Raw genomic sequence first — 23,472 nt, forward strand, 5'->3', positions numbered from 1 at the left:
ACTTGAAAGCTTTATTCATAAAAGCCCAGGGGAGGACCTTGGGCAAGAAGCTGAACAGAGTGAGGAGTGTGCTTGACCCTGACCTTGAGGTTGGGATGATGGCACTTTCAGGCTTACCATGCTTAGGGCAAATCACATCTTCCAGAATTTTAAATGGTTTCCCAATCACCTGGAAAACACCAGCATCAACAAAGACTGTTCTCTGAGTAATCATCAGGAGAAAGTGTTAATGGCTTAGTGTCTAAATCGTACCAGAGACACTTTACGATTTTATCTCATTTCCTTGGCACAACCGCTCTACGAGGGAGGGATTGTAAGCCCCACCATTTTGGAGGTGGGGAAATGGAAGTTCAGAGAAGTTTAGTGACTTCCTCCAAGGTCACAGAGCCACAGAAGGCACAGCAGATCACAGATGCAAATTCAAGTCTGGGTGACTCTACCACATTAGGCTGCCACATTATGTTTGTAATCCTCAAAACAAACCAATGGGGAGGTGCTGATAAGAACTGAGAGAGATGTGATTCTGGGGGGGGGGGGAGAGGCTTCCTGGGAAAAACAGATCTGGCCTGGTGGGGAGGGGGTAGAATGTAGCACAGGCCAGGGCTTGGGGTGGAAGAGCATGGTCAGAATGGATACTTGGTTTGCAGCTGGGCACTGCTAGTATGAGGAACTCAAGAACTATGCCACTTCTTTACGGTCTATGCTGCAGGGCAGGGACTCATGTGTATATGTCCATCTGCCTCCGCCCACATTGAACCTTGATTTCTCAAAGGTAGGCATGTATTTCTTTCATCTTTGTTTCTCCCAAACCAGCAGAGTGTCTGCTACGGAGTTAACAGTCAACACACTTAGTACATAGGTGGGTGAGCCAAAGAATGGTGAGTAATCATGGAAGTCTTCCTGCACGAGGGGGCCTCTCTCTGTGAAGATGTGGACAAGAGGGATGTGACTTACTGGACAGAAGGCTTAGGGCTGCTTTATAGTGTGAAGAACAAGAGAGAGAGAGACTCTGGGGTAGAGGAGGGGGTGTGGAATGGGAGGTGGGAATAGAATGCAGAAACACTGGCTCCCCTGAGCTGCTCCAAGGGCATGCACCTGCTACTCAGGAGTTTGAAGCAGGAGGATTTCGAGTTTGAACCTAGCCTGGGCAATTTAGCGAGACCTTGTCTCAAAATAAAAAATTAAAAAGGTTGGTGTGTAGCTCAGTACCCCTGGGAGGGTCAATCCCCAATACTGAAAGGAAAAAAAAAAAAAAAAAGAAAGAGAAGAAAAAAAAAAAAAAAGAAAGAAAGAAGCTTCCTCACTTCCTATATTTGGAAAGAAGCATTTGCACCTGCAATTTGGAAACAAACAGGTCCCAACTCTAGCATTACCAGCTGTTTAACTCAGATACAGCACTTTACTTCTGTGAGCCTCAGTTTCCTCATCTGTACAACAGCAGTAAAAACAGCAGCACATCCCTGAGAAGACAGTTGGGAAGACAGATCAGAAGCTGTGACAATCTCACACAGGCCCTGACCCAAATCATAGTTGTAAAGCCCGTGTCCCATGGAGGCAGGCCTGCGGCCTGGGCCTGGTACCGCAGGTGAGCGAATGCAGGAGGCTGATCCGCTTTCATCACTTGTACCTATTTGTTTCGGCTCTGTGAGCTCCCAGGATCAATAAGCCACTGATGTCATGCCACATGTTGCCTCAGAGCGCATTGGGACACTCTTCTCAGGAGAAGGTCAGAGGAGACAGAGAAATACTTCAGAGTGGATACCAACCTAGAGGGACATGATCTGAGCTGCCTTCTCCACCCCCCTCCCAAGGCGTGTGATGGGAGCCTGGCGTGCCCTAGAGGCACCAGGCTGGCCCACCAAGGCACCTGGCCTGGCCTCAGCTTTGACTCCTGTTGGCCACTCAAACTCTCTGCTCCTTTCCTCCTGGTGGGAATTCAGCATCATTGACTCAGTAGGTTCCCTCATTTGATCCTCTGCATGGGGCAAGCTGACAAGCTGCACCCCTCCCCACAAGGGGCTGGTTTCCAGGGGATTTTCAGGGAAAGGAGGAAGGAGGTAAGCAGGCAGGGAAAGCCCCATCCTGGTCCCCCACCTATAGCTCCAGCTGTGCTTCCATCTGGCAAATCCTGGAGCAGGACTCACACACACACACACACACACACACACACACACACACACAGAGTCCAAATGGAACAAGTGCAGCCAGCCCTACCTGGCACCCAGCTGTTTTTTTTTCTCTAATCAAACACAGAAACCCCTGAGAGCCCTGTGGGGGTGGGGGCTACTTGTTGCTCTTTCTCAGGGGCTCCAAGGGGGCACTCTGGCTTTTCCCGCTGGGGAGGGGCTCCTCACTGCTCCCCTGGAGTGTCCTCCCCGGGCCGGGGGGCCCACAGCAGAGGCACTGAGTCTGTAGATAGCTTCCTTCTTCCCCATTTCCAGCCTCTCCCTTCTGACCCAGGCTGGGTCTGCTCTGAGAGCCCACAGGGGTGCAGAGGAATGCTGCCGCACCCCATGCCTGCCTCACGGTAGGTCACCAACTGCCTCCCCGCCACCAACCGGTGGGGGCAGGGTGTCACTCCCGGGACGGGGTTGTCCACCTCGGGGAGGAGCCCCCCCACCAGCCGGGCCCCGGAAGCTCCTTCTGAAAAAAAAAAAAAAAAAAAGCGAAAAAGAAACTTTCCGCAGGTCCCCAGCCCCCACCAGCCCTTCGGCCCCGCCCCGCCCTTGCCCTTCTCCGGTAGCAGCCGAGCGGGAGGCGGGCGGAGGGAGGCAGGATCGCAGCGCCCGCCGGTCTCCCGTCGCCCCTGGGAGGCGGGGTACCATGGAGCCCAGGTCCGAGCCCCACGCCGCCGCGGTCCCCAGTCTCGGGGTCCTTGCCCCTCGGAGGTGGCGCGCTGGCCTCCTCCCCGGAGGCGCTAGCCGCGGCCGCTGGCGTTTTGGAATTCTGCCCCCAAAAGGGGGCCTAGGGGAAGGAGGAGAGGAGGGACGGAGGCCGGCGGCGAGAAACGGCATCCGGAGTCCGAAACATCACGGGGAAAGGCGCGGAGCGCGGCGGCGGCGGCGGTGGCGGCGGCGGCGGCGGTGGCTGGGAAGCTGTGCCCGACCGCAGTGCATCAGAGCCGCTGCCCTGACACCCCCCAGGATGGTTAACACGGGGCACCAGGCGCTGGTTAACAGGCTCCGAGCTGCTCAGCGACTTGTTTTAAGCATTTTTTCTCCCTCGCTCTCGCTTTTAATCTTGTCTCTAGTGGCGTGTGTAGGGGGGAGGACTTTATTTCCATTGGCTAAGCGCTCCCTTCCCACCCACATCCCTTCCACATCACCTTGGTGTCTCCCTAAATAAAACCAGCCCTCCTTATCGCCTGGAAAAAATCAGGAGCCAGAGTTTGAATGGGTTTTATATAAACACTCACCCCTTGTCAGCGTGCGGCGGGGCTCTCAGCCTAAACTCCGGGCGCCTGGCCTGACGCTGGCCTGGCGTTCTCTCCCTTGGAACGTCAAGGTTTAGGCAGAACCCGAGGACTGGGGAACTCTTTTCCTGTAATTTGATCAACCTGAAGCCAGTTGCAGAACTGCACAGGGTCCCGATGGACCTCAAGGAGAGCCCCAGCGAGGGCAGCCTGCAACCTTCTAGCATCCAGATCTTCGCCAACACCTCCACTCTGCACGGCATCCGCCACATCTTCGTGTATGGGCCACTGACCATCCGGAGGGTGCTCTGGGCAGTGGCCTTCGTGGGCTCCCTGGGCCTGCTGCTGGTGGAGAGCTCAGAGAGAGTGTCCTACTACTTCTCCTATCAACATGTCACCAAGGTGGATGAGGTAGTGGCCCAAAGCCTGGTCTTCCCGGCTGTAACCCTCTGCAACCTCAATGGCTTCCGGTTTTCCAGGCTCACCACCAATGACCTGTACCATGCCGGGGAGCTGCTGGCCCTGCTCGATGTCAACCTGCAGATCCCTGACCCGCATCTGGCTGACCCCACAGTGCTGGAGGCCCTGCGGCAGAAGGCCAACTTCAAACACTACAAACCCAAGCAGTTCAGCATGCTGGAGTTTCTGCATCGCGTGGGCCATGACCTAAAGGATATGATGCTCTACTGCAAGTTCAAGGGGCAGGAGTGTGACCACCAAGACTTCACCACAGTGAGTACTTGGTTTTCAGCTCACTCTTGCGTTTGGTCCTCTGGAGGAGTGGTGCGCCGGTGGTCTTCTGAGTATTTGGGAGTCTCCCTGTGCTTGGGAGCAGGAGAGAGAGCAGAGCTTCAGCCGAAGGCCAAGAGAGTAGTTGGTGAGAGTTGTTGGCGCTGGTTGTAGAAAAGGCTACCTGCGGGGGTAGAGCACTTGGTCAGTTCAGACATGGAGGGTGACAGAGGGGCTTACCGTGGGGTCACTTCCTCAGATGTGCTGAGCTGGCTTCCTCCCAGCCAGAGGGAGGAGGCCTGGATAGTCCGTTGTTGTCCGGGGCGCTTGGTGTCCGAGCCGTGTGATTGGAACAGCTTGTCATTGACGAGGTGGCATCCTCTCTCTCTCTCTCTCACTCTCTCACTGTCTCTCTCTCTCTCTCTCTGCTCGGAAGTGGCATCAGGCACTGCATCCTGTGGGCTGGGCTGGAGCTAAAGCTGTCAGAGAAGGGGGTGTGGGGCCCCAGGCAGCATGGATGGCTCCAGGGCTTTGGTGGCTTGCTGGAGCAGGTGATGGTGCAAGGTGTGGAGGCTCTTTGCTTCTTTATCTTGTGTGGGTTCAGAGGGAGAGGAGAGGCTGGCCCCCGGGGGCCTCCATCTGGTCTGCTGGCAGGCTGAAGCAAGGAGCAGTCCAGAGAGCCGGGGCAGAGGGGAGGGTCTGGTGGAGGCATGTGAGCAGGGGGGGCACCGAGATTCCTGGGAGGGTGCGGCGTCCCGGCTGGCTTGTCTGGGAGCTTTAGCTTGAAACTCAAAGGCTTGTTTTTTTTTTTGCTGTGCACAATTGCTTCACGTCGTGGGTGCAGGAGGAGGGTTTGGGGAGGGGGGTGAGCAGCTGTGGGATTGGGAAGCCCTGAGGGGAGTGTGGAACTGAGGAAAGAGGAAACACAGAGGAGAATGTGGCTCCCATTCAGGATGGGCTTGTTGGAGGGGGCTGAGTGGAAGGATGGGAGGAGAACTGTTGTTGCTACCAGGTTCTTGGCCCAGTTAGTGAGCTGCCAAGCACAACTTGGTATAGTAGGTCAGATGGCAACTGCCAATTGCCCAGCAAGTCTAGGGCATCAGGGGCGGTGGGACCCTCCTGAAGTCCAATGCAGCTGCTTTCCCCATGACCGCCTTGGGGAGAAATGAGAGCCTTTGAGTCTCAGAGCCTTGAGCCGACATGCAATTACAACAAGTTTGGGATGGCAGGTGCAGCAATTGCAGATGACCGGACTGTGTCATCTGCACTTATTTGGGGTCCTCTGCCTCCTTAAGACCTTCCCTACATTTCTGTGGTGCTTCTTCCCCGCCCCCTCCCAGATTCACCTGCCTCTTGCTCTGAGTTCTTCTTATTCTATAGCCAGCCTCCGCCTGCAACCTCTGTGCTTGCTGTTGGCTGTCTCTGATTCTGGAAAAGCCCAGTGTGCCAGGGGCATCGCCTCTCACAGCTCATGTGCTAGAGCTCTGTTTCCTGGAGGAGCCGTTTTGTATTGTGCCTTTAAAACATTCTGAGGAAAAGCACAGCAAAGCCAGCCATGGTGTTTGCTAAAGAGGAGGCCAGTCTAAGCTGGAGGAAGGGACCAGCCCCTTTAAATGATGCTAGCAGGATCCTAAAACATGTCACACACAAATAATGGTCTTAGGTGCCTTGGGGAGAGAGGAGGAAATGCCTCTTTCTTGGAGGCTGATACCGTCACTGTGTTCCACCCCATGCTTTCTAGTGCCTGGCAACGCTCAGCTTCAACACTGTGCCATGCATCTTGGAAACACACTCAGCTGTTCCTCTGTCTGCCTGTGCACACATGGAACACACAGACAGCAGACAGACAGTCATGGGCAGCAGGCCCTGGACACAGTCCTTAAGAATCCTCTTGACTCTGCATCCACCTGGAGGCTTCTTCTGGATTCACGTCCAAGTTCCATTTGGAAGTAAAGGTTTTTGTGACCTCGGGCTGCTCTCTTGCACTTGGTTCATCATTTGAGCTTCTGGGGTCCCATGAAGCTAAAGATCAGACCTTAAAGCCTTACCTGTCTTTGGCCTCTCTGGCATGTCTCCAAAATAGTGAAGGTGCCTAATGGATGAGGTTTATTCCCTGATGGGTGTTGTGTTATCATCTGCCATCCTCATCAGGTTCAAGACCGTTCGGGTGCCTGTCCTTGGACTGACCCTCGATGTATGACTGTCCCCAGCCTTGAAAAGGGGGTGAACCACAGTGCTGCTCCTCAGGAATATCACAAAGGGCACCTGCTCCAGGAAAGCTAGAGTGGACCTGGGAAGGCTATCACCTTCACCAGGTGGTCACAAGAAGTGGCCATGCCGAGCCTCTACTAGAGGGAGCACAATGTTTGAGTGGGAACCCTCCTGACCGATGCTGGGACTCCCTGTGTCCATTGGGCCCTGGGCCTAGGGATGTTTATTCTTGGGCTCTGAGAAAGCTGAGGTCTTGGGCAGGTGGTTCTGGAAGAAGCCAGCTCACCAGCCTCTCTGCCTCTGCTGTGCATCCCTCTCCACTTGGCTCGTTTCTGGGCTCTGCTTGGGATTGCAGTACCCTCTTTCTCTAAGTGCTGAGACTAAAGTATTAGAGAAGCTTGCGGTGGGGGAGGGGCCGACACAGGTGAGTGGCTTTTTTCTGTATTTCTTTTTCTATAAAGCATCCTTCATGGCCTCTCCAGGGCTAATGCCTTAGCATAAGCCTCCTTATTCCAAGTCCTTAGCTGGTGTGCAGTGAAGTGCGTAATACCCTTTAATTAGTGAATGAGCCATGATTCTAGCAGAGTGAGAGGAGGCTGTTTGTAGAGACTAAATGTCCCCAGGAAGCCAGGTGTGGAATGCCTGACTGTCACATAAACAGGTGTTCTCCATGGGCCTGCAGGTACACTCTTAGCCGTCATTTGGGGCAATCTGACTTCAGGCAGGCATGCACTTCTCTTCCCTGGGAAAGTGCAGAAATCAAAGCAGAAGAAGGCTTTGATTTCAGGGTGACCTATTCGTAGGAGATGGCTCCCACTGACCTGGAGGGGAAGGAAGGGACAGCAGGGAGTTGGATAGCAGAGGTGTTGCTCGTGGGGATGTTGGAGGATCTGAGTTCAAGACCACGAGTAGCAAGGCGGGTTTGAAGCCCAACTGCATCATGAGTTCCTTTCCCTGGTTGTAGCTCTCTTCCTGTCCGGGCTCCTCTTGCTCACCTAACATGTGATGGTGATCTGTGACTTTCTTACCCACGGATGGTTGAAAGGATGGGGCAGGTGAGGCAGGACTTGTGAAAGTCCTTTAGTGTATTTTCCAGCCACATAAGGCAGGGTCCTGTTGTCTTGCTGTGTGCCTTGTTTGCAGGAGTGAGACTTAGTGAGAAATGCCCACAAATGACACTGTGGAGGGAGGGGCGGCTGCTGCTCTGTCTGGAGCACTGGGTTAGAGCCCTGCCTCCCAGGGGGTGGGGGTGGGGTTCCCTAGCTAACTGTTGCTGACGGTGGCAACCCCACTGGTGATGACTAGCATGGGACTCCTTTGTGTTGTTCCCTTACTCATCACACTGGGGCTCATCTGACTCCAACTCCAGGAAGGCAAAGGACACTTTATTTTTCACTTTTATCCTGACTTCTGAAGTTGTGTTTGTACTGACCCTTGAAATTTAATTAGGAAAGGTGTTTCTTTATTTTTACCAAAAGAAGGGACTCTGCCCTCTGAGATCTTCTTGAAGGCACTGTATGGATCCTATTAACGGGTATCACATAACACAATAGAGATGCTGGGGGCGAAGGTTTAGGATCATGTCTCGGGTTCTTGCAGGAGGCCAGATGGGTCCATAGCTAATGTGGTCTGATTCTTATTGCACGGGGAGTATGTATGTGAGAATATGGGCTTAAGGGCTTTCGGGACAGATCTGAGCTTGAATTCCAACGGTGACTTCGACAGCAGCTTCAGAGAGCAGGCTGTGTTTTGGAGATTCTTGGTTCTCCTTACACGTTGCTCAGTGCCTGCCTTCCCATCCGTTCTCAGCACCCCTCCGTCTTGGCTTCCGTTTTCCATTTCACATTCCCAAACTCACCTCCAAGAAGCTAGTTCCTGTCCCAACCTCTGACGGGGGTCGGGTGATCGAAGCACCATGTGTACAGCTCGGATCACCGTGTGTTGTGTTGGTCATGCATGGTCATTTTTTGATGGTCCCTAGTATCTACTGAGCAGTAATGGTCAATGCAGATGGGGTCCTTGGCATGCTGGAGCCACAGTGTATTTCCAGCCCCTCCAGATGCAGCTGGTCTCATTCAGCACAGACTCCTCATACCAGGTCAAGTATGGGAACCACCCGCAGCAAATACCCAGGAAATAGTTAAATAACAGAAAGTCATATACTTTTTGTTCCCTGAGTTGACCCAGAATCTGCCTTTCTTACTCTGTTTCTTTACCTTTTGTGTCCTCTCTCCAGGTCTATTTATGTCAACACTGCTTATCTTTTAAAATCCATTGCCCATGCCTTCCCATTACCATAATCTAAATTAATCTCTTCTTCTGTCTTCTAAACAGCATTTGGTTTACTTCTCTGTTAGCGCTGTCATTATGCCTTTTGCTGCCATCAGAATTGTGAAGTGTTTGGGCTAAAAGGGACCTTAGAGATGACTTAATTTACTTTCTGAGTTTTTAAACCACTGCTACTCTTTGGATTTACTTTTTAATTCACAGGTAAAAATTGTATGGATCATGGTGTCCAGCATGATGTTTTGAGATACGTACCTTGTGGAATGGCTAAATCAAGCTACTTAACATATGCATTACCATACGTACTTAGCTTTTTATGTGTGTGCGTGGTAAGAACACATGAAATCTATTCTTTTAGAAATCTTCAAGTATACAATATATTGTTACTTACTTTAGACACTAGGATGTACCATAGATTTCCTGAACTTAATTCCCTTAAAATTTTGTCTTCTTTGATCAATATCATTTCTCCAGTTCCTTCACCTATCCACCCCAGCTTCTGGTAAGCACAGTTTAACTTTGAGATTCATTTTCGTATTTTTTTTTGTTTTTGTATTATGGATTGAACTCAGGGGCACTTGACCACTGAGCCACATCCCCAGCCCTATTTTGTGTTTTATTTAGAGACAGGGTCTCACTGAGTTGCTTAGTGCTTCGGTGTTGCTGTGGCTGGCTTTGAACTTGTGATCCTCCTGCCTCAGCCTCCTAAGCTGGGATTACAGGCATGCACCATCATGCCTGACTTCATTTAGAATTCTTTTTCTTCCTTTCTTTTAGATTCTACATGTGTAATCATGCAATATTTGACTTTTTGTGCCTGGCTTATTTCGCTAGGCACAGTGACCTTCAGGTTTCTCCGCATTGTGGTAAGACAGAGTTCTTTCATTTTTATGGCTAAGTAGTTTTCCATTCTGCATATATACCACATTTTATTATCCGTTTTTCTGTCAATGGGCACTTAGGCTTATGGCTATTGTGAATAGTGCTGAAACAAATACAGGAGCAGTGTTGTCTCCTACATACCTCCATTCTTACTTTCCTTTGGCTATATAACCAGTAGTAGGGTTGCTGGACCATATGATAGTTCTAGCTTTAATTTTTTGAGGTAGCTCCATGATGTTTTCCATGATGATTGTACTAATTTACATTTCTACCAACAATGTGCAATGTTCCTTTTCTCCACATGCTCACCCGCATTTGTGATCTTTTGTCTCTTTGACAAGAGTCATGCTAACAGGTGCGAGTAATATCTTATTGTTAATCACTGATAGTTTTTCTCTTCTCCCTCTCTGCAAGATATGATGTCTTCACTCGTCTGTGGATTCTTAGGCCCTAGACTGTATAGCATATAGCTCTCAAAATGTATCTTCAGAGTTTCTGTCCAGTGGGCTTGGAGTTTTTTGAATGTGGGGGGAAGTGACATACTCTTCTTTCGGCCTCCCTGTTCAGCATAGGTACCTGGGATTCAACCTGCATTGGGATGGTTTTTTTCTACATTTGTCATTATTTTGATTATATACTTCTTATTGTAGAAGCCATCCATGATTATCAGAAGAAATTTGGGAACTATGGAAAATAATACATAAGGAAGAAAATTGCCTATAATAGCAATTTCAATATAATCACATGAATTATTTTGGCACTTGGGGATAGCCGTTCTGCAACATGGTGTGGGCATGTGGGTGTATTACTGGGGTTGGGATCATACCATCTGTCTGTCTGGTACCATATCTACTGTGTGGTACACACCCAGTCAGTACCAGTTTGTTGTCTTTTCCGGGAGTCATCTGGTTAGTTTCCTGGGTGTGAGGAAATTCCTTGATCTTCAGGTCATAACTCAGTTATTCTCTTTTGATGGCACTTGATGGATAGTAGAACTCCGGGTTTATCCAAAGCCATCTTGGTCCCACTATTTTTTGAATATTTGCTAGGATGCAGCAAGAGATGTGTTCCTTCACACAAAGTTCCACCTCCTGACTGAGGCCCAAGCCTGCTCCCTGGTGAGGGTAGAACATGACCATCCACGCTGCCAGCTTCAGTGTCTGGGTGGAAACCCTGGCTCTCCCTGACCTGTGAAATCCCTGGAGGCTCTATGTCAAAATTGGTCACAGATACAAGAGATGCAAATTAGATGATTTCTCCTACCCTGGGAAGCTCCGTGGGCTTGGGAGCCTTGGACATGCCCTTGGAGAGGTCACATTTGGTAAGCTGGGCAAATTTTCCATGAAGCCAGCCTCTGGTTAGGATCTTCTAACATGTAAAGTCTTAGGCTGCGTGCCTCTCTGGAAGTCACACTTCATCTTTCTGGTATGATGAAGGGTTAAGACGGTGATTGGGAGCTGACTATTTTGATGACTCATCCCATCTGCTTGGAGAGACAAGCTGAAGCTCTCACTCAGGCTCGGAGCTAATGCCCAGTTGTCATTGGGTAAATCTACGCCTGTGCCTCTTGGCTTGAAAATTCTCAGATCTCTAGAACAGCGGATGGAAGAGGAGCTTATTGCCTTGGGAACTGGTTCCTTTCCCCCTCCCTACAGTGGTTCCCTCTTTCTTTCTATAGAAAGTCCTTCCCTTAATGAAAAGAAAAAAAAAATCTGTAAAGTAAATCTAGTATGTTACTGATTTATAAGGGAAGAACTGAGATGTGATCTGCCCCTCCCCCCCAAGAAATCTCTCAAAGACTGAATTGGTAGCTTTTGGCACTAGGGTTGCTCTTAGAGGTGGTGCTTTGTAGAGTAGCTCATATTTCATAGTACCCAGCATCCCAACCCGTCCATCAGAGCAACCCCTGAGTCTAGAGGCATCTGGAGTCTTTCTGTGTGCTCCCTGACTTCTGTATTTTTGTGTTTGACGGAGCTAGACTGAAATATCAAACTTGAGCAGCCTGATGATTTGACCCATGATCTCTCAGAACCTGAAACTAATGGCCTGAATCCCACCTGCAAGTTTGAAATTCCATAGATCACATTTCTCCCATGTGTTGGGTGTATAACCAGCCCATACAGACGGGACTCAGTGATTACCGCAGAACGGCTGCTTCCCTGGCTCTGAAATACATCACAGTCATTATTTGATAAATCTGAAGCCTCTGCTAGAAGCCTGTTTATCACGTCAGGCTTTATGTGGGGACAACATACCCCAAAGTGTCATTATTTGGGTGCTAAAGCATCTTTCCATCTTCTAGTACTTATTTTTTTCCGATGATTTAGGTGCTTTCTCTATTGATTAATTCAGCGGCCATTGAAATTTATACTCCGAAGAAATTAAACATGTAACGGAAAAGGAATGTATTTGTGGATTTATTGACCTCTGCTGATTGATTTGCACAACTTTCGGCAAGATAATTAGCCTCCACGGGCCTCAGTTTCCTCTTGTGTAAAATGAGCAGGCTGAGCTAGGTGTTTCCAAGGACTTGCCAACTGTACAACTCTCATGAAATAGAATGTGACTAAAATTTATTTTCAGATCCCACGTTTGTTCACTGAAACTAAAACTTTTACTTACTTTGGGGCAGGGAGGAGGGAGCTGATGTTATTTTTAAAGTAGATATATTTATCCATTTATTTGTTGGTGTTATTTTATTTAGATAGAACTATATAGAGGAAGCAGAAACCCCTAGATACACTTTGGTGGGCTATGGGAGACATAAGATTTGACTCTCAGAGCCTCGTCCATGAACCTTTGAGTGTTGGCCTGTAGTTCATGGCTCTGATTGAAAGTTTGGGTCCCCTCAGTGCAGTGAGTGTGAACAGGAATCTGCTCCAGGTCTTACGTGTGTAAAGTAGCAAGGGCATCTGTGAGAGGCACAGCTGATCTGTGTCGACGCCCTGACCTCCTGCTGGGGTACAGCACCCCCAACAGCTCACATCTGCCCCTTTCTCCTGGCTGGCTTGCCCTTCACACACTGGTGCTGCATCTGCTAGAGATACGTGGGAAGTTATGCACCTCCCCGCCACCTGCAGGTGGCCAGTGGTCAGTGCCTAACTCAGGAGTCTGAAATGCTGGGTGTCTCGCTTCAAGGAGCAACTCACTGGGGTGCACCTTATGCTCCAGAGCTTCCTGTAGGATCAGCATGACCTAGACTTCTCCCGAAAGCACATCCCTGCTTACCCAGCCCTCTCCCCTTCCCCTCCTTGTCTTAGGGCCTTGTAGGGAGAGAACTCCATCAATAAGCCACCTCTATAAGACACAGACTCCCAGGCTCGCTTAGGGAACTGGACTTGTGTCCATTACTTTTGACCTCTCCATCTGTTGGTAGTATGGAGAATAGCCTCAGTGTAAGAAACACAATGTAGCTTAGAAAGAAAGAAATACCTGTGTTGATTTTTTTTTTTTTAACATAGGCTTTCTAGGTCTATGCCTTCAACTTGGAGCCTATGATATTCCCAAAGAAGATTTTGCGTAACCCCGATAATAATTTCTCTGATCAGGATTCACCACTCTAGGTGTTGCTGGTTTGCTCTTCTTAGCAGTTTTTAATTTTTTTTTTTTTAAACCCCAAGACAGCCCTTCCCAAGGAGCCGAGCCATGCCTGTGTGCCAGCTGCTCTGGGCACCCATCTGCTCACACCCCAGCTCACACCTTTACCAGCACCTGTGTTCTCGTTATTTCCAAGTCGGCTTTCCCTGGAATCATCCCTTTCCGGCCCTCCTGCCCGCCTTCACTGCCATTTCTTCCTGGAGGTACATCAGCCTGGCTGCAGCCCCAAGGAGGCGGCCTCTGCCTGTGCTGTCGGCTGTGGCCTGTGCCCATCTATAATGCAGGAGGCAGTGAGAGATGGATGCTGACCAGGGGTGAGGCGCCTCATGTGTCACAGAGACCATGAGTGATGAGGAGTGCACGGAAGGGCGCAGATTGTTTAGGCTGAAACGTGAAGAGGGCGACTTGCGGGCAGCGTGATTGCTGTCTCCAAACACTCAGAAGGCAATCAGAGAGAAGAGGAATGGGGCTCTCTCTCTGTGTGAGGCCAGAGGGACAAGCTAGCCCCAGTGGGTGGGTATCCGCTGATTGGAAGGAGTTGTTCTGGGAGTTTAGAGGCCCCTGTGGCTCCCCCAGGAGCTCTAGCTGTGGCTGAGGGATGGCTGATCGGCAGTGCTGCACACACGGATCGATGTCAGGTAAGGCGTGGGATTTAATGACCTCCAAAGTGACTTCCAACGGATTGATTTATTTCCTTCCTGAATAGATAGTTGAGGTCAGAGGTAAGGGCCATCGATGGATGGCATTGGAAAGAACCGAGTCAGGGATCCAAGTGGCTGTTAAAGGATCCATGCCTCCCCCTTGAGAGGTAGATCCCAGAGGAATTGGTCATCAATGCTGAAAGCTAGTTCTGACCTTTTAAGAAAAATGCAGGTTGTGGTTGGGCATGACTGGGTTCCATGTGCATCGCTAGGGGACTGGGGTCTGTGGATTGGTGGAGCTAAAGACAGACTCAGGTACAGGAGCTGGGGAAGAGGCTAATATGGCAAAGAGAACGTCCTGCCGAGGAGCACTGGTGACAGAAAACTAAGCCATCTAGGCCAGGGGAGCATGACAAGTGTTGGAAGCATGAAGGGGCTCTGGCACCTGAGATAATGACATAATGAGGTATGTTAGCCTCCAGGTAAAGTCATGTAATTTAGTGCCAGGCTGGTCTGGGTTCCAGGTTTGAGAGACCTTGTGCAAATTACTTAACTCCTCCAGGACTCATTTTTTTTCCCTCAGCTATTAAATAATAATAATACTGTAATAGGATTGTTAATAGTAATTGAATAGAATAACATAAATACAATTTCAGTCATTGGCCAGATGCAGAATGTCAGGTCTTCATTGGGTGGTGGTGGTGGTTATTTTTATTAGTACTAAAATATATTATCAATTAACATAGCGGCAGGGGTTTCAGGAACAAGAGGATTTTGGTTGGAAATCCATATTGATAGTATTGCATCGAGAAATCCCAAGAGAGTGTGGGGGAATGAGGCTTGGATCAAGCCAGGGACCCATCTATGGCTATTATGGTTGAGCACATGCTACAGCAAATACCCAGAGGATGTAAAAAAATACAGTTGCTTCCATTTTATCCAACATTGCATTGTTTACAAAACCTGTAAAACTGCTAACAGTTTCTGAGTATCTTGAACACTGTCTGTTCTAAGCCCTCAAATGGAATCACTCATTTGGTCTTCATAACAGCCCATAGAATATGTAGCTCTCTCTCTCTCTCTTTTTTTTTTTCATGGAAAAATCTAGAAGTGGTGGAAATGGGATTTGAACCAGGGAGAGGTAGTCTGATTCCAGATCCTTGATGCTTTATGAGAAGCTACTTCTACAATGATTCTAACAGTAGAATACTTTCTGTTGCACAAGTGAACATAGGTAAGGCTCAGAGAGCTTCAGAAATGGCATAAGACCACTCAGCCAGCAAATGACCTGGTTGGGGGTAGAGTTCATGTTTCCTGATCCCCTTTGAGTCTTCTCTGTGAATCTCTCATGCTCTCTGTGCAGGTCAAGGTGAGTGAAGCCATTTATCAGCAAGTCTGCAGTGTTAGCTCAAAAGGTAAGGCCCAAGGTTCCTCATCTTATTGGCATCCTCCTCAACAGGATCCATGAGCATGGAAACTTCTGGAGCTCAGTAAAGTGGAGGAAAGTCCCAGCTATGGAGCTCAGCTGTTCATGCACCCTTCTGGCTGTCACCTGCATTCCTTGTCCTGTGTAAGTTCACAGAGAGAAGGGAAAGGCAGCCTCTGGTCTCCATGGTTGAGGGTCAAATGAGGAGTTTGGGGCTGCAAAACGGGATTCTAGCTTCCTAGAACCAGACAGCTATAGTTTCAGCCTTAGAGGAGAATGAGCATCACAGATGCCACCAATGCCTCTGATTCTCAAAGTGGCAGAGCGCAATCCTTTTCCTTTGATGAATACGCAGGTCATCAAAGGTGATGGCACATATGTCTGTTGCAGCTGGCTTCTCTGGGAGCACAGCCCGGACACTGTGTATCAACTTCATGATTAAATGTTTCCTTTTAAGGGGAAGCTAGGGATTGGATCCTGCAGCCATGATTTCTGCATATCCCAGCACCACCTCTCCAGGAGCCAGACACCTGCCTGTGGAACTCCTGGCCTTCCACCCCCTACCACTCTGCACTCGATCCTTTGATGTCTCCTTACCCAAGACTACCCAGGTAGAGGGCCAGGTTAGTTCCACCACATTCTCCTCAGGAAGTCTGAGGCATTGGAGAAGTCTCCTCTTGCCAGGATTTAATGGGTGATATTTCTCTGAGTTGACAGCTCGGGGCTCAGGGGGTCTCCCATTAGAAAAATGAGCATCAATTTCCAGATGTGCATGGGATCCTACCCTGCTAGCTCTTTCTGCCTCCACTTCCCAGTTTTAAATCTGACTCTGGGTGGCAGAAATGATAAATTCACTAGGAACACACGGGTTTAAGGAACCACACATGTCAAGAGTTTGGCGTTGAGAGCTTCATCCTCTGCTTTCGAATAGGTGATTGATTTTAAATATCCAGCCCCAGTGTGCTGTGGTGGACAGCTGTTCAGGAGGTAGTGGGTTAAAATCTGGTGCTCTGGAGTGAGACTATCTATTCATAAACTATATGGATGACCCTATGATTATATACTACCTTGGACAAATTATTTAATTAGATTGGGGGAGAATTAAATAATCTGTGAATTCTGCAACACAGTTGGCCTCAACCTGTTTCTTCTTGCCCTTCCCTTGTTTCTCACCTCCTCTTGCACACAAATTTTTTGACTTCCCATGCAGCCTTATATTTCCTGTCCTCTCCTTTGATCTTTGAACTAGGAAATTTCTTGTGTGTTTTTTCTCTTCCTCTTCTGACTGAGGGACCTCTCAGGAGTCACTGGGAAGGGGATCCACAAAGCATGTCTACTATGACTATAGGAGATTTCAGTTTTCTGCTTTCTCCCGGGTGTCCCTGAAAGATCCTGTCCCTCTTCTCATGGAGAATGAGAAATAAAAGTTTCCCCATGAAGTGGAAATAGCTGTGTCTTCTAAAGTTGGGGCCAACACTTCTGCCTTCCTGGAATGATTTTTCTCTAGCAGAATACCTTCCATCCCCTGGGCTGGTTAGCTCTTTCAGGGACATTTTAAGTGGCTATTAACAAATGTTGAATTATGGCTGCAAGCCTCTGGGAGTCGACTGACATTCACATGAATCACCAGTGAGCGCGCTATGCTGTCATGGCTGCCACGGGGGGGCTGGGATTAAACAAACAGCGTCCACTGCGCCCACCCCCAGCAATGAGGCAAGAACACTGCCCCTTGGAGCCTGTGAAGCAGGACACTGTTCCAGGACCCACGGCCCATTGCTGCAAGACAGGCAGATGCTCTCTGGTTTGTAGAAGGCGTATTTCAGCTAAATGTCTGGAGGAATATCACCACCTCTCAGCCAGGGCAGGGATCTGCCAGCCAGTCTGGGGGGGTTCTGAGTGGCTGGGTACATTGATTCATTGACTCAACAAACAGCCACTGAGTGCTTCCTACGTTCTGGGCATTGTGCTGGACTCCGGAGAAATTGAAATGAATAATGTCTAGTCCAGGGACTGAAGAGGCTCACAGCCTAGTGCAAAGGCCAAGCAGTAAACAAATAAATTACTTTACACTAAACAACCAAAATTTGCACAAGGTCCAGAGGCAGCAGAGAGTGGGCTCTGAAAATCTTTTCAAAGGAGATAGTTGTACTTTTTTTTCCTGATTTTTAATCTTTCTTTTAAGAAATTTTATAACAATTCCAAACACAAGTGTTGCAAAACAAGACTGAAGAATTCTTGTCTATCCTTCACCCAGGGTAGGTCCTGTCATGTCCTTTATGGGCAAATATTCCCATCCAGGTCACTCCTTGCACTGGTTGTCAGTTTCCCTTTACTCTGCAGCTGTTTCTCATTTCTCCTTGCTGATACTTATTTTATTGTATTTTATTTACTTATTTTTTTTTAATGATTCAAGGCCAATTGTTTTGCACAATGATTTTCAGTTTGTGTTTGTTCATGTTTCTTCTTGCTTAGACCCAGGCCGTGAATTTTGAACTGAGATCTTACAGAACTGGCACAGGATTCTTGCTGCATCCCGGCTGGGGGCACCCAGTTCTTGTGTGCCCTGTTAACTCGTCTTGGCCGCAGGATCCAATCCCTATACTGACCCTGTTAACTTGTCTTCTGGGGGATACTTGGAGACTATGTAAAATTCCATTTCTCATCTCTCTCTCTCTCAACTTATAGTTTTATTTTCCATTGATTTTCTTCCTACTTGAATTATTGCCACGGTCCTTGCCAAGTGGTGATTTTCTAATTCCATCATTCCTTCTACATTTATTAGTTAGCTTTCCTAAAATAAAGAAGAGCCTAGCTTTCTCTTTTCCCTTTTTATTCCTGTATTTATATCCGTATAGACGCATAGATTTCTGTTTTGTTCCATGGCATTTATTTTGCTAGCATCATTATTTATCTTGAAACTCAAATTTGCCCGTATGTGGGAAGTTCTTCCTGCTGACCTCTGGTCCTTTCCTAGTTCAAAGATCACAAAGGAGAGGACAGGAAAATATAATTCTGTGAACCTGTGTTCATTTCGGCCCAGCTGGAAGACCCATGTGCATTTTCTTTTTTATTCTTCCGCCTCTTAATCAACTATTTCTCTAGCAAGTACTGGATCCTGTTAGTGGGAAACAGTATACAGAACCAAGATCTGGGTTCTAGATGTGCTCGTGGCTTACGAGGACATCACCGCTCCCAGTCCCTGCCAATGGACAGAGCTGGGACGGTTACGTGCTCCTCACTGATATCTACACCCCAGCCCGGGGTTTGCATGGACTCCTCCAGTCCCATCTAACATCACAGTGTGTATTTCAACCTTTCAGCTTTCCATATTGGTCCTGCCTTTCTCGAGTGGTGAGAAATCCGTGTCCCACGTTCCTCAAACTACTCATTTACTTGCTTCCTTCTCTCCAATGAAGCTCTGAGGCCCCAGGATTGTTACTGGCTTGGATGCTCTGCAACCTCTGTGTCCAGTCCCTGCTGGGCAGCCTCCTGTCCACACCAGTCTCTCCTCGTGTGAGCTTTGGCTGCCACCCAAGCTGATTTCCCTTAACAATCACATTTTCTCAATGATCTCCAAAACACTTGCACAGTTTTTTTGTTTTTTTTTTTTTAACTTCTAAAATTCAGAATCCATGGAAGACAGAAACGTGTCTCATCTGGGCATTATGTTTCAGTTGATCAAAAAGCTCGCTCCCTAGATCACACACACCCACTTTTTAAATAGCTTTATTGAGATAAAATTCTCCTGCCAGGCATCTGGCTCATAGAACATGTGCAATTCTATGGTATTGAGTCCATTCTCAGAGTGGTGGTGAGTTTTAGTACATTTTCATTACTCCTCAAAAGAGACTGTGCCTCCCCCCAATTTCCTCCAGAGACATCTGTTAACATCAGATAACCATTAAGCGGTTGTCTGTCTCTATAGATTTGCCTGTTCTGGAGATTTAATCCAAAGGCCATCATATCATATGTGATCTTCTTTGCCAGGCCTTTTTTCACTTAGCGTGAGGTTTTCAGGATTTATCCACGTATCTAGCCCATATCAACATCTTAGTGATTTTTGTTGCCAAGTAGTACTCTACTGTATGGATATACCACATTTTATCTATCCAGTCTTTGACTGGTGGACCCTTGAGTTATTTCCACATTTTGGTGATGACGAGTAATGCTGCTTTTCAGATTTCTTTCCATCTCGACTTGGGAAGTAAACCGACCAGTTCTCTCCTACAATTACCCCCCATTATGAATCCATCTGATTTCTCCTTGTGGTATCACATAACCTCTCCTCCCTCCCCTGTATTTCTTATAAAGTGGGAGTTAAGTAGAAGATCTGGGTGAGACGCAGGTGAATGTGTTTGGCCAGAGGAGTCCATGGATGAAGCTGCACGATCCACACTGCACCAAACCAGGAAGAACACATGCTGTGGTTGGCCCTTCTTCAGAGACGTTGGCTTGGATCATTTAGCTAAGGTAGCAACTGCCGGGTGTCTTCATTGCTTCATCTCCCAGGCTCAAATCATCTCCCGTTGTCTGTGGGCTGACACGGTGGCACCCGGTACATATTACGTTTGCTCTGCTGTTAGAACCTGTATGAGCAATTTCATTAGGGCTTAGTGACACGGTGATTTCCCAATTCCGTCATCCCTTCTGCATGTATTAGCTGGTGTCCTTTGGTAAAGAGGAGCTTTCCCCCATCAACTGGGATCAACGACGCTTCCTACCACGGAGGCAGGATGGATGCTTATTTTTGTGCTTTGGTTTCCGGTTTTTAGAGGATAGAGCTGGTGTAAGGATCACCAGGCTGGCCTCTGAGGGGTGATGAGTACCCAGGTGGACACAGGGAGAGGCGTTCACAGGAGGAGTCGAACAATGGTGGAAAATGACTGCAGGTGGCAGGGGAGAGGGAAGGGCCCTAGGACTCCACTCAGCTGTAGCCAAGGCAACCACAGACTCCTTCCAGATCCTGCGATATCTTCCTCTCTCACCTGTGGTTTTTTTCTAGCCCAGAACCTGGCCAGGGCTTCGGCAGAGGTGGCAGCCCTCGGGTGGGTAGAGTAGAGCTGTGGCCACACTGACCACATGACACCAAGATCCTAATTATCTGGACTGCCCCTTCGCATCCCCTCACTTCCCTGCCCAGACAGAGCCCAGTACTCTGCTGCCTTGCGAGTGTCCCCAGGGCGTCCCTTCGGCTGACATGGAAAGGCAAAGGAATTCTACGTATGGATTCTATTTAATTAAACTACCTGGATCCATAACAAGAGCAAAAGACTCACTAAGCATCGGCCACATGCCAGGAGGTGTTCCAAGCACTTTCTGTGACTGAGTGCATTGCGTCTCCCAGTGACAGCACTGCCGGGAGGAGGCGCTTTCATTCCCCTCATTCAGGGACTCAGGCACAAAGGGTGTAGGGAATTGCCGAGGTCTCAGAGCCATCGCCTCCTGCACTCCCTGTTCTGCCTTTCTAGACATGAAGAGCAGCTTCCAGTAGGATGGGACAGAGATCCATAGTGCAGCCAGAGCAGTTTCACTTACTCCTGTTTCCAGACCAGGTGGCCTTGGATAACTGGATAATTCCATCCCTCCCTGGCTTGGAGTCTGGAGGGAGGGACCTCTGGTGCAAACAGGGTCTTATCCATGATAAGAGCTTAACCCCCAAGATGATGGCATGAAGAGGGGGCCTTTAAGAGGTGGTTAGGCCTTGGGACGGAGCCCCCTGGAACAGGATTAGTGCTCTCTAAAGGAGGCATGAGAGATCCCTTGCCCCTTCTACCACATGGAACAATTCTAGCTAGAGGGCACCATCTGTGAACTAGAAAAAGAAGCCCTCACCCGTCACCAAATCTGCCGGCACCTTGATCTTGGACTTCCCGGTCTCCAGAACCGTGAGAAATAAATTTCTGTTGTTTGGAAACCACCCAGTGCATGTTGTTTTATTATAGCAGCCTGAATGGAAACTGATAGGAGTGGTGCTCAGAGGGGACAGGCACCCAGTAGCACAAACAAGACTGCCCCCAGAAGGCCCCAGCATCTTGTGCTGTCCCCTCCCTGCATCTCTTGCTGCACAGTCCACCAATGGAATTTCCTCCCCATAGCCTGCTTCTGACTGGAGCCCCCAGGATCACTAATTATCATGCATGCTAACGAACCCAGAGAATTAACATAGAACACAGGTAATAATGATTTCGGTGGATAGATTTCAAGCTGCCTTCCTGGGAAAACACATAATTCCGTCTGTTTCCTGGGAAAATATCTCACAACCAAATAGCAAGTGTGGGCTCAGGTCTCACTTGTGGAAGACCAAGTGCATAGACACGTAGTGAATTCGACCGGCTGTTCACTCACTCAGTCCCCGTTCACTTACTCCTTTTGCATTTCCTGAGAGCTGCTTTATCAGGGATGCATGTAACAGGTGCCCCCGCCCTCAGTAGAACCTCATATTGTCGGAAGGATGAAGATATATAAGCAAGTAAGTAATTTTAATTAGAACTCTCATGTCAGAGTTATCTGTATGTGTGTGGGGGTTGTTGTAGAGGTGGGGGTGAACCACTCCAACTGGGGGGATTGGATTGACTTCATGGAAAGGTGGCATTTTAGTAGGACCTTAGAGAGGAGTGGAATTTTGACAGGTGCTTGGGAAGAGAAATGACCAGAAGATAGTGCTGCAGGAGTAGGCCAGGGACAGGTGCCCCAAGATGTTTGAATATCATATGCAAAAGGGAGCTATATCCCTTTCTTTAGCATAATGATTGGCAGCGTCCTGTTTGCATATTGTTTAGATAAGAAGTTGTGAAGGTATAGTTTTATAGTTTTTATTTGATTGTCTTATCATAATAATGATGATGATGATGATGATGATGATGATAATTATTCAAACACAAGTTTGAATATTTTAATTAGATTTTTAACTTTTAATCATATCTCTATGGAGTTGAAGTTCTTGGTGTGAATTGCTGACCATAGAGTGTAGACAGTGCTTCAGGTGGTAAAAAACTTCACCCTCAGGTACTAAGGGAATTAATCAAGGCATCGTGAGAAGATTTAAGTCTGTGATCCTCCACATTGGAATCACCTGGGAAGCTGTAAAAAATACGGCGACCTGAGTGCCATGCCAGAGATGTCTGGGTATCCAGATGTCCATCCACAGATTAATGGATAAAGAAAGTGTGGCTCACATACACAATGGAATATTGCTCAGCCATAAAAAAAGTACGAAATCCTGTAATTGATAGCATCATGGATGAGCCAGGAGGACATTATGCTAGGTGAAGTATCAGCACAGGAAGATAAATACATCATAATACCACTCATATCAACTAACCCCAAATCGATCTCACGGAAGTAAAGAGTAGAAGAGTGGTTACCAGAGGCTGAAAAGGGGGAGGTAAGGGAGCAGGAGGATTCGGAGAAGTTGGTTAACAGTTTAGAATTATAGCTGTAGAAAGAATAAGTTCTAGTGTTCACCAGCACAGCAAAGTGACTATTCTTAATAATAATTTACTAGATATATTTCCAAATAGCTAGGAGAAAGGATTTTGTATGTTCCCAATACAAAGAAATGATTAATGTTGGAGGTGATGGATATGCTAGTTACTTTGATTTGATTATCCTATATTTTATACATGCATCAAAATATCACCCTGTATCCCATAAATATGTATAATTATTATGTTAATTAAAAATAAATTTTAAAACACCTAAAAGCATATCAGGTTAATCTTAATGCTCAGCCAAGGTTAAAAAGTACTGCCAAGAAGATCTGGGATCCCCGGGGAATTGGAAGCAAAACCCAGGGCTGTGTTTGCTGGCTGGTCCCCTCCTTAGGGTCAGCAATGCTGGCCTAGACCTGGTCCTGGGCTCCCCTCTGGCTCCCCTTCTGTGCATGCCACGTTCCTGTGTTCAGGGGTCCAGCTGCCAATAGGCAGGCCTGTTGGTGATTGCTTGGCCAGGGTTAGAAGACAAGGCGGCTCTCGGCTTAGGCCGGCCAGGGTAGAGTTGGCCGAGGTTTGCTGGCCAGAACCCAGAGAGGTTGTGAAGTTCTGTTCTTGGAATTATTAATCAAGGCCTCTCCAACCTCCCCAGCAGCAAGAGCCTCCATCTTGGGCCAAGCATCCCATTTGGTTTGGAGCCTGACAAGCCAGTCTGTGATACTTGGAACTTCACTCACAGTCGCCAATCTCTCAGGGGTTGGCTCTAGCTGTCCAGAAAATTAGGATTCTAGATTCAGGGTGATATTCTGTTTTGCCAGAGCAAGGAGTATGGACAACAGGGACCCCAGGGACCCCAGG

The 23,472-nt window shown here is 48.2% G+C and overlaps 1 protein-coding gene across 1 annotated transcript in view; it reads left to right on the forward strand.

Annotated features, from left to right (window-relative positions):
- The first annotated feature begins 3,589 nt into the window (after positions 1–3,589).
- The window catches only part of Asic2 (acid sensing ion channel subunit 2), a 1,040,515-nt gene continuing 1,020,632 nt past the window's right edge, over positions 3,590–23,472 (forward strand). The window contains exon 1 of the mRNA XM_076870238.1: positions 3,590–4,144. Within this exon, the coding sequence (XP_076726353.1) occupies positions 3,590–4,144 (555 nt within the window). The remainder of the gene's footprint in view (positions 4,145–23,472) is intronic.

Source organism: Callospermophilus lateralis, chromosome 11 (assembly GCF_048772815.1).
Source record: "Callospermophilus lateralis isolate mCalLat2 chromosome 11, mCalLat2.hap1, whole genome shotgun sequence".
NCBI lineage: Eukaryota > Metazoa > Chordata > Mammalia > Rodentia > Sciuridae > Callospermophilus > Callospermophilus lateralis.